This window comes from Elgaria multicarinata, chromosome 14 (genome assembly GCF_023053635.1).
Source record: "Elgaria multicarinata webbii isolate HBS135686 ecotype San Diego chromosome 14, rElgMul1.1.pri, whole genome shotgun sequence".
Classification (NCBI taxonomy): Eukaryota; Metazoa; Chordata; class Lepidosauria; order Squamata; family Anguidae; genus Elgaria; species Elgaria multicarinata.
The window spans coordinates 27854419-27865955 of NC_086184.1; the positions used below are offsets into that span (position 1 = coordinate 27854419).

Genomic DNA, 11537 nt, shown 5'->3' on the forward strand with positions numbered 1-11537 from the left:
ATATAGCGTCACTATAATGGGATCGTAATGATTTGACACAAGGTTTAGATCTGGCCGATGCCTCTCCATAAAAGGCTCAGGGCAACTTCCAACCACATTAAAACGGTCAATATTTTAAAACCAGGGTGTGTCAAACGTTCTGCCATGAAGTTTTTCAAGTTAGAAGTACTGCTTGAGGGGTGGGAACCAATATATCCCCAGAAAACCCTACTCTATGTTCACTTCCTTTGCTAATGATGTTCCCAAGCACTGATTTATTGCTTTTTCATCTAAGTGCCAGCAGGGTTTTCTCTTCCTGGTGATCCTAGCCAATTAAGGATTATGTCATGAATGGGATGACGTCAAGATGTAACCTAGCCAATTGGATCTGGCTATGTGATGACATAGGTGATTCAGAGTAAGGCAATATTTCTAGGCTCCCAGCCAGCCAGGGATCACAGAATGAATGGGATGATGTCATGACATTCAGCAGCCAATCAGAATTGGGGACTTGGGCAAACAAGTCAAATTAAGGAACATTATGCTCACGTTCCAAAAAGGAAATCATTTTTGCCTCCTTTTGAAGGATTCATGGGTGGGTGGGTGGGTAGAATCACTGAATTTCATCAACAATAAAAATATGCATGAAAAGCATACCCCGTTTTGGCTCAGTACTGTTTAAAATAGGGCTGTGCTCCGTTTCGCTTCGCTTCGGAGAAGCGATAGCAGAGCGGCCTGATTCGCCTCTGACAAAGGTGGAGACAAATTGGGTTGGGGGCCTGCGGATCGAAGCGAAGCGGTTTGCCTCAATCCGGAGCTCTGGATGCAGGTAAGTGGGGGGGAGGGGGACTCACCTGTCATTGCCACCGTCGCCGCAGTCCATACAGCGACACCAATCGAGACAGGAAAGGGGGCAGGGGGGCTTACCTACCTCTGTCAAGGGCTTCAACTGAGGGCCAGGCCTCAAAGTGGAAGCAGGCTGCTTCCGCTTTGAGGCCTGACCCTCAGTTGAAGCCCACGACAGAGCCAGGTAAGGGGGCAGGGGGGAGGGGGGCTTACCTGTGTCCATCACGGGCTTCAATTGAGGCCACGGCCTTCTCTTCTGGCTTCAACCGGGGCCTCAATTGAAGCCTGCAACGGACCGTGACGGACACAAGTAAGGGGGCGGGGAGTTGGCTTACCTGGCGCTGCTGTTGTCCATGCGGCGATGGTGGCGGAGCCAGGTAAGGGGTAGGGGGGCTTACCTGCCTTCATCATGGTCCACCACGGGCTTCATCTGAGGCCCCAGCTTGAAGCTGGAAGAGGCCGCAGCCTTCTCTTCCAGCTTCAACCAGGGCCTCAATTGAAGCCCGTGCCAGACTGCACCGGACAAAGGTAAGGGGGTGGGGGCGGGTTGGCTTACCTGGCGTTGCCACTGCCGTTCATGTGGCGACAGCGGTGGAGCCAGATCTCACTCCGCGGAGTGGGGGCTGAGCGGATCGGCCTGAACCAGTTCGGGCCCGAGCCAGAAATTCCGGATCGGGCCACGAAGCGGTTCGGGGGCTCCATGCACAGCCCTAATTTAAAATATAAATGATAATTTAAAAGCAACAACACATCTTATTTACCCAGCATGCAAACTGCCTTTTTGAACAGAAACAACTTACAAAGGCCCAAAGTTTGGAGCTCAAAAAAGTGGCTATGCTGTGATGTAATCCTACATCTAGGGACCTAGCACAGAGATCGCCAATACAGCTCAAAACCTGAGGTACTTGTTGAGTTTGCAGATGCTCTGGAAAGCAAAAGGTGCCAAGCACAAATACGTTCCTTTGGAGATTTTTTTTTTTTTTTTAAAAAAATCTATATTTTACAGCACCATGTTGTTCATCTCTCTGTTCTTTCTGTAAATATCCTGCCTTGGCCGAATGTCCAGGGCAGCACAGAAATTCCAATCTTCTTAGGTTGGTGGGCACATTTGGGGTTTTCAAAGACTGTCCTGGGTGCTCTCACAATATGGCTGCCATGGGGGTGGGGCTTGCTCATTCATATAATGGCTGTCATAGTGGACATACTTGGTCACAAAACACCCATCACCAGGGCAGTGAACCAGTGGGACTGAAATAAAAGTAAGTTGCTGAAGAACCTTAGTCCAAGGCAGAGGTGGGGTCTGAGCTCCAAAACTCAAAACCACTCTGTTGAGCCCAACTAAAGATAGCACTGGAGGGCAGCCCTTGGCTTTGCAGCATGCCAGCCTCACCATTTTATTATTTTTTCTTTAATTTTTAAAAATCTTAAGAAATAAAATGAAAACTAGGGAGAATCTGGGAGCTTACCAGGCAGTAAGAGAGGTGTCTGTGGGCACATTGGTGCCCAAGGACTTCACGGTGCAGATCCCAGCTGTATCCCATGCAATCACAGGTGCTTCAGTGGCAGGCAGGGGAAAGACAAGCCCAGTGAAGCAGGGTGACAGACAGGTAAATATGGTCAGGTCCAGGAGAGCAAGGGCCACTAAAATGATCAAGGGGCTGAGTGGAGCATCTCCCCTATGAGAGAAGGTTACAACAGCTGGGAATTAGGGGTGTGCACGGACCCCCCACTCCGCTTCACTTTAAAATCTGCCATTTTCGGATTGGCCCGCTCCGCCCCGCCCCCACTCCACCTGTGCCCACTCCGCTCCACTCGGAGCTCCGGATCCGGATCGGAGCTCCGGTCCCCCCCCATAGGGGGGGTTACCGGGCCCTGCCACCATCGCCGCCCATGCGGCGACGGCGGCAGAGCCCGGTAAGGAGGAGGGGGGCCTTACCTGCCTCCGTCCATGGTCCGTCGCCGTCTTCAATTGAGCCCGTGGTTCCACCAGGAAGTCTGGGCCACAAGTGCGGCCCAGACTTCCTGCTGGAACCACGGGCTCAATTGGAGACGCTGACGGACCGCGGACGGAGGCAGGTAAGGGAGAGGAGGGCGGGGGGCGTTACCGGGCCCTGCTGCTGTTGCCGCATGGGCGACAGCGACAGCGGCAGGGCCCGGTAAACCCCACTTACCTTTCCGGCGGAGCTCCGGATCGAGGCGAAGGATCCGCCTTCACCTCGATCCTCTTCGTCACGCTCCGCCAGCCCCCCAATCCTCTTCGCCTCTGCCTTAAGGGCAGGCGAAGCCCCCCGCTCCGCTACTGCTTCTCCGGTCCGATTAGAAGCGGAGCACATCCCTACTGGGAATGTTTACTTGGAAAAAAGGAGGCTGAGGGGAGACCTGATAGAGGTGTACAAAATTATGAATAGTGTGGAGAATGTGGACAGGGAGACATTTTTCTCCCTCTCCCATAATACTAGAACCCAGTGGGGTCGTCCCATGAAGCTGATTGGTGGGAGACTCCGGATAAATAAAAGGAAGGACTTTTTCACACAGCACATAGTTAAATCCTGGTTGTGCTTTTTATATTGTATTTTGTATTCGTGTTTTTAAATTGTTGATGTTTTTGATGTTCTTCATGGTTTTAATTTTTGTGAACCGCCCGGAGAGCTTCGGCTATTGGGCGGTATAGAAATGTAATGGATAGATAAATGAATAAGTAATAAAAACTATGGAATTCACTACCACAAGATGTAGTGATGGCAACCAATTCGGATGGCTTTAAAAGGGGGTGGGTGGATAAATTCCTGGAGGTGAAGGCTATCAATGGCTACTAATCAGTAAGCCTATATACACCAGTTGCTGGGGAACATGGGCAGGATGCTGTTGCTGCACCTGTGTCCTGCTTGTGGGTTTTGATATAAATAATAGTTAACTAATAGTTAACTGTTCTCTATCAGAAGACAAGCAGTAAGGCAAACATGCAGCCTAAGGGAAGAGACCACATATACAGTTGGGGTCAAGAGGTAAGTGCGTTATCTGGAAAGACCCAGCTTGCTCAGTCAACAAACAATACACAATGGGTTTCTGTTAAGGGCAGTGGCTGTAATGTTAGTCTATGAGTTTCTTGTGGAAATATACCCAAGCATGCACACTGTATAACCAAATATGTAACTTGTTTGCCACACAGTATAAAAGTCCTGGATGAGAAGCATTCAGGGCTGCTGCTGTTCCTAAATTTGAAGCAGGCAGTCTTTTCGCTGCGGAAATAAAGCCAAGGCTTTGATCTTCTCCCGTGTCTATTTGTTATTTGGTTCTGGCGGCTAGACATGTTCCTAGAGAGAGAGCTCAATTTGAGGGCTCTTATCACAGTTTCCCGTGGGCAGCTGTTTGGCCACTGTGTGAACAGAGTGCTGGACATGATGGACCCTTGGTCTGATCAAGCATGGCTCTTCATATGTTCTTAAGGTTATCATCGGGACATTGGCTGGAGTGTTTCCCCACAGGGTGAGCTGTTGTCTGAGGAAGGAGCTGTGGGCAACTGAGGCCTTTAAAAGGTTAGCAGGTCTGAGCTTTCATAGGCTCAACCCCTGGTGAATGCTAACCTCATGCTGCTGTGTGGCTGAGGGACAGGAGAAACTGCAGGGGAGTTTTCCTCAGAGTCTGAGCCTATATCCACAGGCCTGGAAGTTGTCTGGGGCCATAGCTAGACCTACCGGTTAGCCCGCGATGGAGGAGGGAATCTCGCATTATGTTTATTGCGCAATCCCTCTTTCATTTACACGCAACGTGCGACGACCTCAGAAGAAGAGGCATCGCAACCGCCATTTTTTAAAAAAACACTTAAAGGGGAATCAGCGCACAAACTCTCATGTGCAAACAGTAAGGTTTTTTTTAAATTTCAATTACTTTTCCCACTCCTCCCACCCTACCCCCAAATGGGCTCAGCTCCCAGCTCCTCATGAGGAATCGCGTGGAGCTGGGTCAACCCGCAGTGCCTGGCCACAAGTTCCACAGTCTCGGGCTCTGCCCAGGACCGCAGAAAAACCGGGGCCAAAGTGGAGGGCGAGATCCCGGGGCAAGGGAGGAATCATCCCTCCCTGATCGTGGGATCCCCTGTGCATCAAGTGGACGCACAGGCACGATCCCGGGGATCACCCCGGGATAAAGCCCCATCTAGCTATGGCCGGAGTGAGTGCTGAGGGCCCTCCCTGGTGGGGAGACCAGTGACTCATCAGAATGAGTCAATGCCACAAATGGCCACCAACCTAGATGGCTTTAAAAGGCATATCCATGGAAGATAAGGCTGTCATTGGCTATTAGTCATGATGGCTGTATATTATTTTGAGTATCAGAGGCACTATGTCCCCAAATGCCAGTTGCTGGAGAACAAGTCCTACTTGTGAGCAGTTGGTTGGCCACTGTGGGAGCAGAATACTGGACTAGTAGACCTTTGCTTTGATTCTGCATGGCTCTTCTTAAGTTCTTAGATTCTGAGTCCTCCTTGGGGTGCTTCTGAGCCTTCGAGCCTGAGGACATGACACTGAATGAGCCCCAGTTCCCATGACCATAGACTTTGCACTGACAACCTCCCATTGAAATGGGTTCCTAGTCACCACTCAACAGGCCTGCTTGAACTTCTGGACTTCTTGAGCTGGGATGGAGAAAGGGCACTAAATGCTAGAGACAAGAGAAGAGATGTCCGTTGCCATCTTGAATGTCTCCAGAAGCCTCTGGGAATGCAGTATCTTGGATACACCAAGTTCCGTAAGTTCTTTCCTCCTGCAGTATAGAAAACCTAGGGCGTTGCTAGACCTACCGGGTGTTCCGTCGTTGAGGAGCGGTGAAAGCGGCTTTTCCCGTTCAGCCGTGACGCCTCATGATCCACACCTGCCTTCGATTTATGGCGGAAGTTTGCGCCGGTTGTGCTGCTGCCGCCGCGAGAACGGTTGCGCAGCCACACCGGCCTGATTGCCGCGGCTTTTTTTTTCGCTCGCTGCACGGTTTGCGCACGTCCGAAAGACCGCAAACTTGCGCAGCCGTCAGCGATGCCGCCGCCGGCCCTGGCGGCGGCAGCGGCGGCAGTGCCAGTGCCAGCTGAAGTGCTGCTGGTGCTGTTGAGGGTCAACATTGATGCGCTCACTTCCTGATGGGGGTCGTGGCGGGTGTCATATGACCCGAGGTCAATCGTCTGCATGGCCACTCTGTGCCTACATCTCCCATCATGCCTCTGAGGTGTCGGCGGCGATGACCGCCTCTGTGCCCTGTGCCCCATCCCAAGGAGCCAACCCACATCTGGCCGTAGCCATGGCAGCAGCCCACAAACAGCTCTGCCCTCTGCCAGCCTGGTACCCACACTAACAGGCAGCGTACAGCACCGCCATTATGCGGCCACGGTAGCTGCCCACCGCAAGGAGTCACCAGCCACTTTTGCGGTCCTCCGTTCCTGCGCAAACTGTCACTGGGGAAATAAAAAAAAAAAGCCGCTCCGCCGCGCTGCCCCAGCTGGCGGACTGCGCGCAAATGGCGGAGGCGGCTTGACCGAAGCCGCTGACCACTCCCCCTTAGCACGCCTTTTCCTGACCAGTGCCGACCGCAGTGACCTCACATCCTCCCACACGTACTCCAAATTACCGCGGGACAGCAGGAAAAGGCGCACTACAACTCACTTTTTTAAAGTCGGGAGAAAGAGGCTTCACCGCGGGATAACGGCGGATCCTCGTGAACGTCATCTGGAAGCCTCGACGTGGCTGCGGAAGGTAACGCGCGCTAGAGCCTCGTCTAGTAACGCCCCTAGTTGAGTTCCAACGGAAGTCCTCAGGACAATTGGCTTGTCCTGTCAAGCCAGGATCCATCGCTGGTTGCCAAAGAGAAGGCCCATTGGAGTCTCACCCACTTCCTCCTCTCGAAATGTGTGTTAAACCAATTTGGATTTGGGCTGTTGTCGCAGTTTCTGCAGCAAAGGTCCCCTCTGCTGTCCCCTGACTGTAGCGATGAATGTCTTTGAAGCACACTGAAATTTCACCCACCCCCCAGGACACGTTCTTACTCTCCCTGTATTTCAAAGGAAACAACTCATATTTTATTTTTATGTTTTGAGTCCTGCCTGTCATCAAAGGCTGGAAATTTTGACTTCCCAATGTAGTGACTATTCTATCCACAGGCATTTCTGGAACAGATGTCAAACAAGCCCTGGCGAAAGCAGCGTATCACTCTGAGAAAGACCAAAGTGTCCTAACAAATCAATGCATTCATTCTTAAGGCCATGTCTAATTGGGTTGTCTTTCTTTCTTTTTCTTTTTAAATGTTTTGCTTATCACCTCAGCCTCATTGACCATTTGAGCTGCTGGAAGAAGCAGAGCCAGATTAAACAAAAAGAGGTCCCTGTGTGAAACTATTCCGGGGTCCCAGCATCTCTGACCCATAAACCACACTTCCTCTTCTGCCAACATTTGCACAAATAAAACATTCACACAGCTAACGGGCCTCCTGGCCAGCCAGTACTTTGCCTCTGGAGTATAGCCAGTGCACCTCTCTCACGGAGGTCAGTCTGCGGCCAGCCTTTACATTTAGGAGCTGAAAACGGAGCTGCCCAATAGATGATTGAAGAGATGACTTTCCGGCGAAGACAGCTGTACAATTTTAAGAGATGTTCTTTAACAGACATGTGAGTTAGGGCAGTGGAGGCTGGTGGCTCAGATGTCAGGAGGTGGTGAATCCGCCCCGGCTTTCAGTGAGCACCAGTTAGAACTCATTTCACAAGATGTATATATGGAATGTTGAAGACATTTACCACACACAGGTTTTCTACAAATATATTTTTTCTGTTTGTTCTCCTTTGTAACCCAACATTGTCCTTGTATAAATGAAACTGTTACGCATCAATGCCAGCACTATCATCCCATCAGGGGTCATAGGATTCAATTATTTCCAGTTAATTTTGGGAAAATCATACGACTTCCTTAACGATATTGTGAGAAGATGTGGGCGCCTATGGCAAATGGCTGAAACTTTAGAACTTGAATTTGGTGCATGGGCAAGGGGGGGCTTGTTATTTTTGTGAAATAATTATACTAGCTCTCTAGTATTGACTTAGACCAGCCTTCCACAACCTGGTAGTCTTCATAGGTTTTGAAATACAGCTCTTAGAATTCCTAAATGTTGAAGTCCAAAACATCCAGAAGGCACCAAATTGGGGAAGGTTGGCATAGATAATACTTGATTTTTAAATCTAATTTTTTTAGTCTTTCAAGTTCAAGATTTTTAAAACTTTTGTAAACCGCCCAGAGAGCTTAGGCTATGGGGCGGTATATAAAATAAATAAATAAATAAATAAATAAATAAATAAATAAATAAATAATAAAGGAGCTATCCAAGGTGTTCTGCATACACTTTAAACAAAGACTGTTAATCAATGGGAGAAGAATGAATACATTTCAGAGATGGAGACAGTTGGAAATATATGCGTGGAAAAAACCCACAAATGCGCAGGAAAAATCCACGAATCATGTGGAAAAAACAAACAAATCCAAGCCACAATCTGATACGGATTTGAGTCAGAATGATCTTTGAAATCTTTGGCAAGCTCAAATTTTGCTGATTCGCCAGACTCACAGAAATCTATGGGACAAGTTAATCACGTCTAACGCAATCCCCATTGGTTTTGTTGGGTCTACTTCAAGTGTGATAAAATCGGGATCTTATCCATAGAGTTGGAAACGGACGGTGGTGTTTGCCGGGTCCCAAACCCCCTGCTCAATGCCGGATCTGCAATGCAGAATGCTATTACAGAATTTAGTTACAGCCAGTGGAGGCTGGTGGCTCTGATGTAAGTGGGGTGGTGAATCTGCTCTGGGTTTCACTCAGAATGAGTCAGAACTCTGAAGGATCTCTCCAAGGCATTTCTGCACTTTGGATGGCTCCTTCAGAGTTCGGACGACCAGCATCCACTGCTTTAAGTGAGGGATGGGCGAACCTGGGAAGGTTGAGCTTGCCAGAATGAACCATCACTGTAGAGTTTGGTTTGGCTTGCTCCCGTTTTGACCCAATGTGACCCATTCCCCCCCCCCCACCAGTTCATTCAAATGGGAAAGTGCATATTTGAACAGGGAAAGCCTGCAAATTTTTTTTTCAAAAGTGCACACTTTTCCTCCATTGACTAAAGCATGATTTAGGTTTTTTTTAAAGTGTGTATTGTTAAAGCTGCGCATTTTAAAAACTGTGCATTTCCCAAATGTGAATGCAAGTTTGGGAATTTGGGAATATTTGGGGGAGAACCTGCACTCCCGATCATGTCTGGGTTTGCAATCGGGGCATTTCCCAGTAATTTTCCAGCTGAGACAACATTCTGGTACATCCCTAATGTGAGTCCAGCATCATAACGTTCCAGCAAAGTCAATCAGTGAAGTGGTTATTCATTTATTAATTATAAAAAAAATTTAAATTTTAATTATAGAATTTTTAAACAGCACTAGTGTTGCTCTGCTGAATCCTTTTCCCATGAGGCCAGCGGGCGACACGGACGGAAGTGGGGGTGGGACAAGGAAGTGAAAAGAAGATGGTGGAGGGTGTCGAGAAGCCCACCGGAGCCGCGGCTGCTCTGGTGTCGTTCGGTTTCACCGAACAACCGGGCGGAGGTGTTTTCTTTTCGTGACTGGGCAGGATGGCAGCGAAGCGAAGCAGGAACCCGATTTCCTGTCCACCATTGAAGGGCGGGAATTGCAAAGCGTTCGGCCAGCCCCACAACCAAAAGAACTTGTTATTCCCCTGATCCAGAAGAACCAGTGGAAGAAGCCAGTGGGCTCTGTGCCCCTGCAGGAACAGGATGGGATCAACGGTGTTGAGGCCCAAGCCGTCAGAGAGCTCATTGAAGAATCAAAGAAGTCACAGGAGCAATGGGAGAGCGGCACCAAAGTGGACCCCGCATTTGCCATCCCTCTTCTCATGCAGAACCATGTGCCTGATGGCTACGAGGAGGGAGAGAAAGTGGATGTGAGCCTTCGCCCGGAATCGTCAACCGATGCAGATTATGAGGAGGTGCCAGTGGAAGCCTACGGCCTTGCCATGCTGAAGGGCATTTGCTTGAAAGCAGGCGAGGGCATCGGGCGGACCTTTAAGCAGGATGTGAAGCCCCCGGAGAATTGCCTCCGGCCCAAGGGCCTGGGCCTTGGCACATCATGCTAGTGAAGGGTGCACTAGTGGAACACATAGCGTACTCCTGACAGTGGTTGCACAAGTCGTTAAGAACATAAGATCATAAGAAGAGCCCTGCTGGATCAGACCAAGGGTCCGTCTAGTCCAGCACTCCGTTCACACAGTGGTCAACTAGCCATCGGCCAGGGATGAAAAAGCAGGACATGGTGCAACAGCACCCTCCCACCCATGTTCCCCAGCAACTGGTGCACACAGGCTTTCTGCCTCGAATACTGGAGATAGCACACAACCATCAGGGCTAGTAGCCATCGATAGCCTTTGCCTCCAGGAATTTATCCAACCCCCTTTTAAAACCATACAAATTGGTGGCCATCACTTCATCCTGTGGTAGTGAGTTCAATAATTTCACTATGTGCTGTGTGAAGAACTTTCTTTTATTTGTCCTGGATCTCCCACCAATCAGCTTCATAGGATGACCCCAGGTTCTAGTATTTTGAGAGAGGGAGAAAAAAGCCTCCCTATCCATATTCTCCTTACTATGCATAATTTTGACACCAGTTGTGCAAGCAAAAGTATTGTTGGGTTCTCCCCTTGCACATGTTTAGGAGCTTACTTTCCTCTTGCACAATGTCATTTGCACTATCAAAATGGCACAGTCGGATACTGCCCAAGGTATCATAGACTCATAAAACTGCAGAGTTGGAAGGGGCCTACAAGGCCATCGAGTCCAACCTCCTGCTCAATGCAGGAATCCGCCCTAAAGCATCCCTGACAGATGGTTGTCCAGCTGCCTCTTGAAGGCCTCTAGTGTGGGAGAGCCCACAACCTCCCTAGGTAACTGATTCCATTGTCGTACTGCTCTAACAGTCTGGAAGTTTTTCCTGATGTGCATGTCTGATTTCAGTTGAAAAGGCCTTCCATTTTGCTCTTGGTGTCTATTTAAAAAGAAGCAGCAGCTCTGGGATCTGGGGAAGAGATGCTGGTTATATTGTAGATGTTAGCCAATGGACACCCTCCATGGGTGGATTTCCCCTAATTTGAAATAACCTGACTGCAAACTTACATGCTGCAGCATCCAGTGACACAGGGGTTCATGAGAACTGAATTTCCCATGGTTCTTGATATCCTTGGATGCTGCTGCACATGCTCACGACAGAATCCTGGGACTAAAGTTGAGGACCTAGTGCAATAGTTTCCAGGGACTCTTCCCATTTCCACCCCTCGCCTTAGTTAGGGCTCATCTACACCAAGCGGGATATTCCACTAAGAAAGCGTTCTACAAAAAGCAGGAGCCACACTACTGCTTTATAGTGATATTGAAGTGCACTGCAGGATCTAAACTACTGCTTTATGGTGGTAATGAAGTGCACTGACAAGTGTTGGGGCTCATGACACATCTACACCATTATTATTATTATTTTTATTTATTTATTTATTTATTTATTTATTTATTTATATAGCACCATCAATGCACATGGTGCTGTACAGAGTAAAACAGTAAATAAACCAAACAGGAAAGAACACTGAAAGTGGTATGAAAGCAGTATATGGTCTGTGTCATGGGCCCCAACAGTTGTCAG

General features: G+C 49.1%; 1 protein-coding gene across 1 annotated transcript in view; it reads left to right on the forward strand.

Moving 5' to 3' along the window:
- LOC134408950 (uncharacterized) overlaps nt 1–9987 on the forward strand; it is a 71644-nt gene extending 61657 nt beyond the window's left edge. The window contains exon 2 of the mRNA XM_063141469.1: nt 9383–9987. Within this exon, the coding sequence (XP_062997539.1) occupies nt 9383–9987 (605 nt within the window). The remainder of the gene's footprint in view (nt 1–9382) is intronic.
- Nucleotides 9988–11537: the final 1550 nt, after the last annotated feature.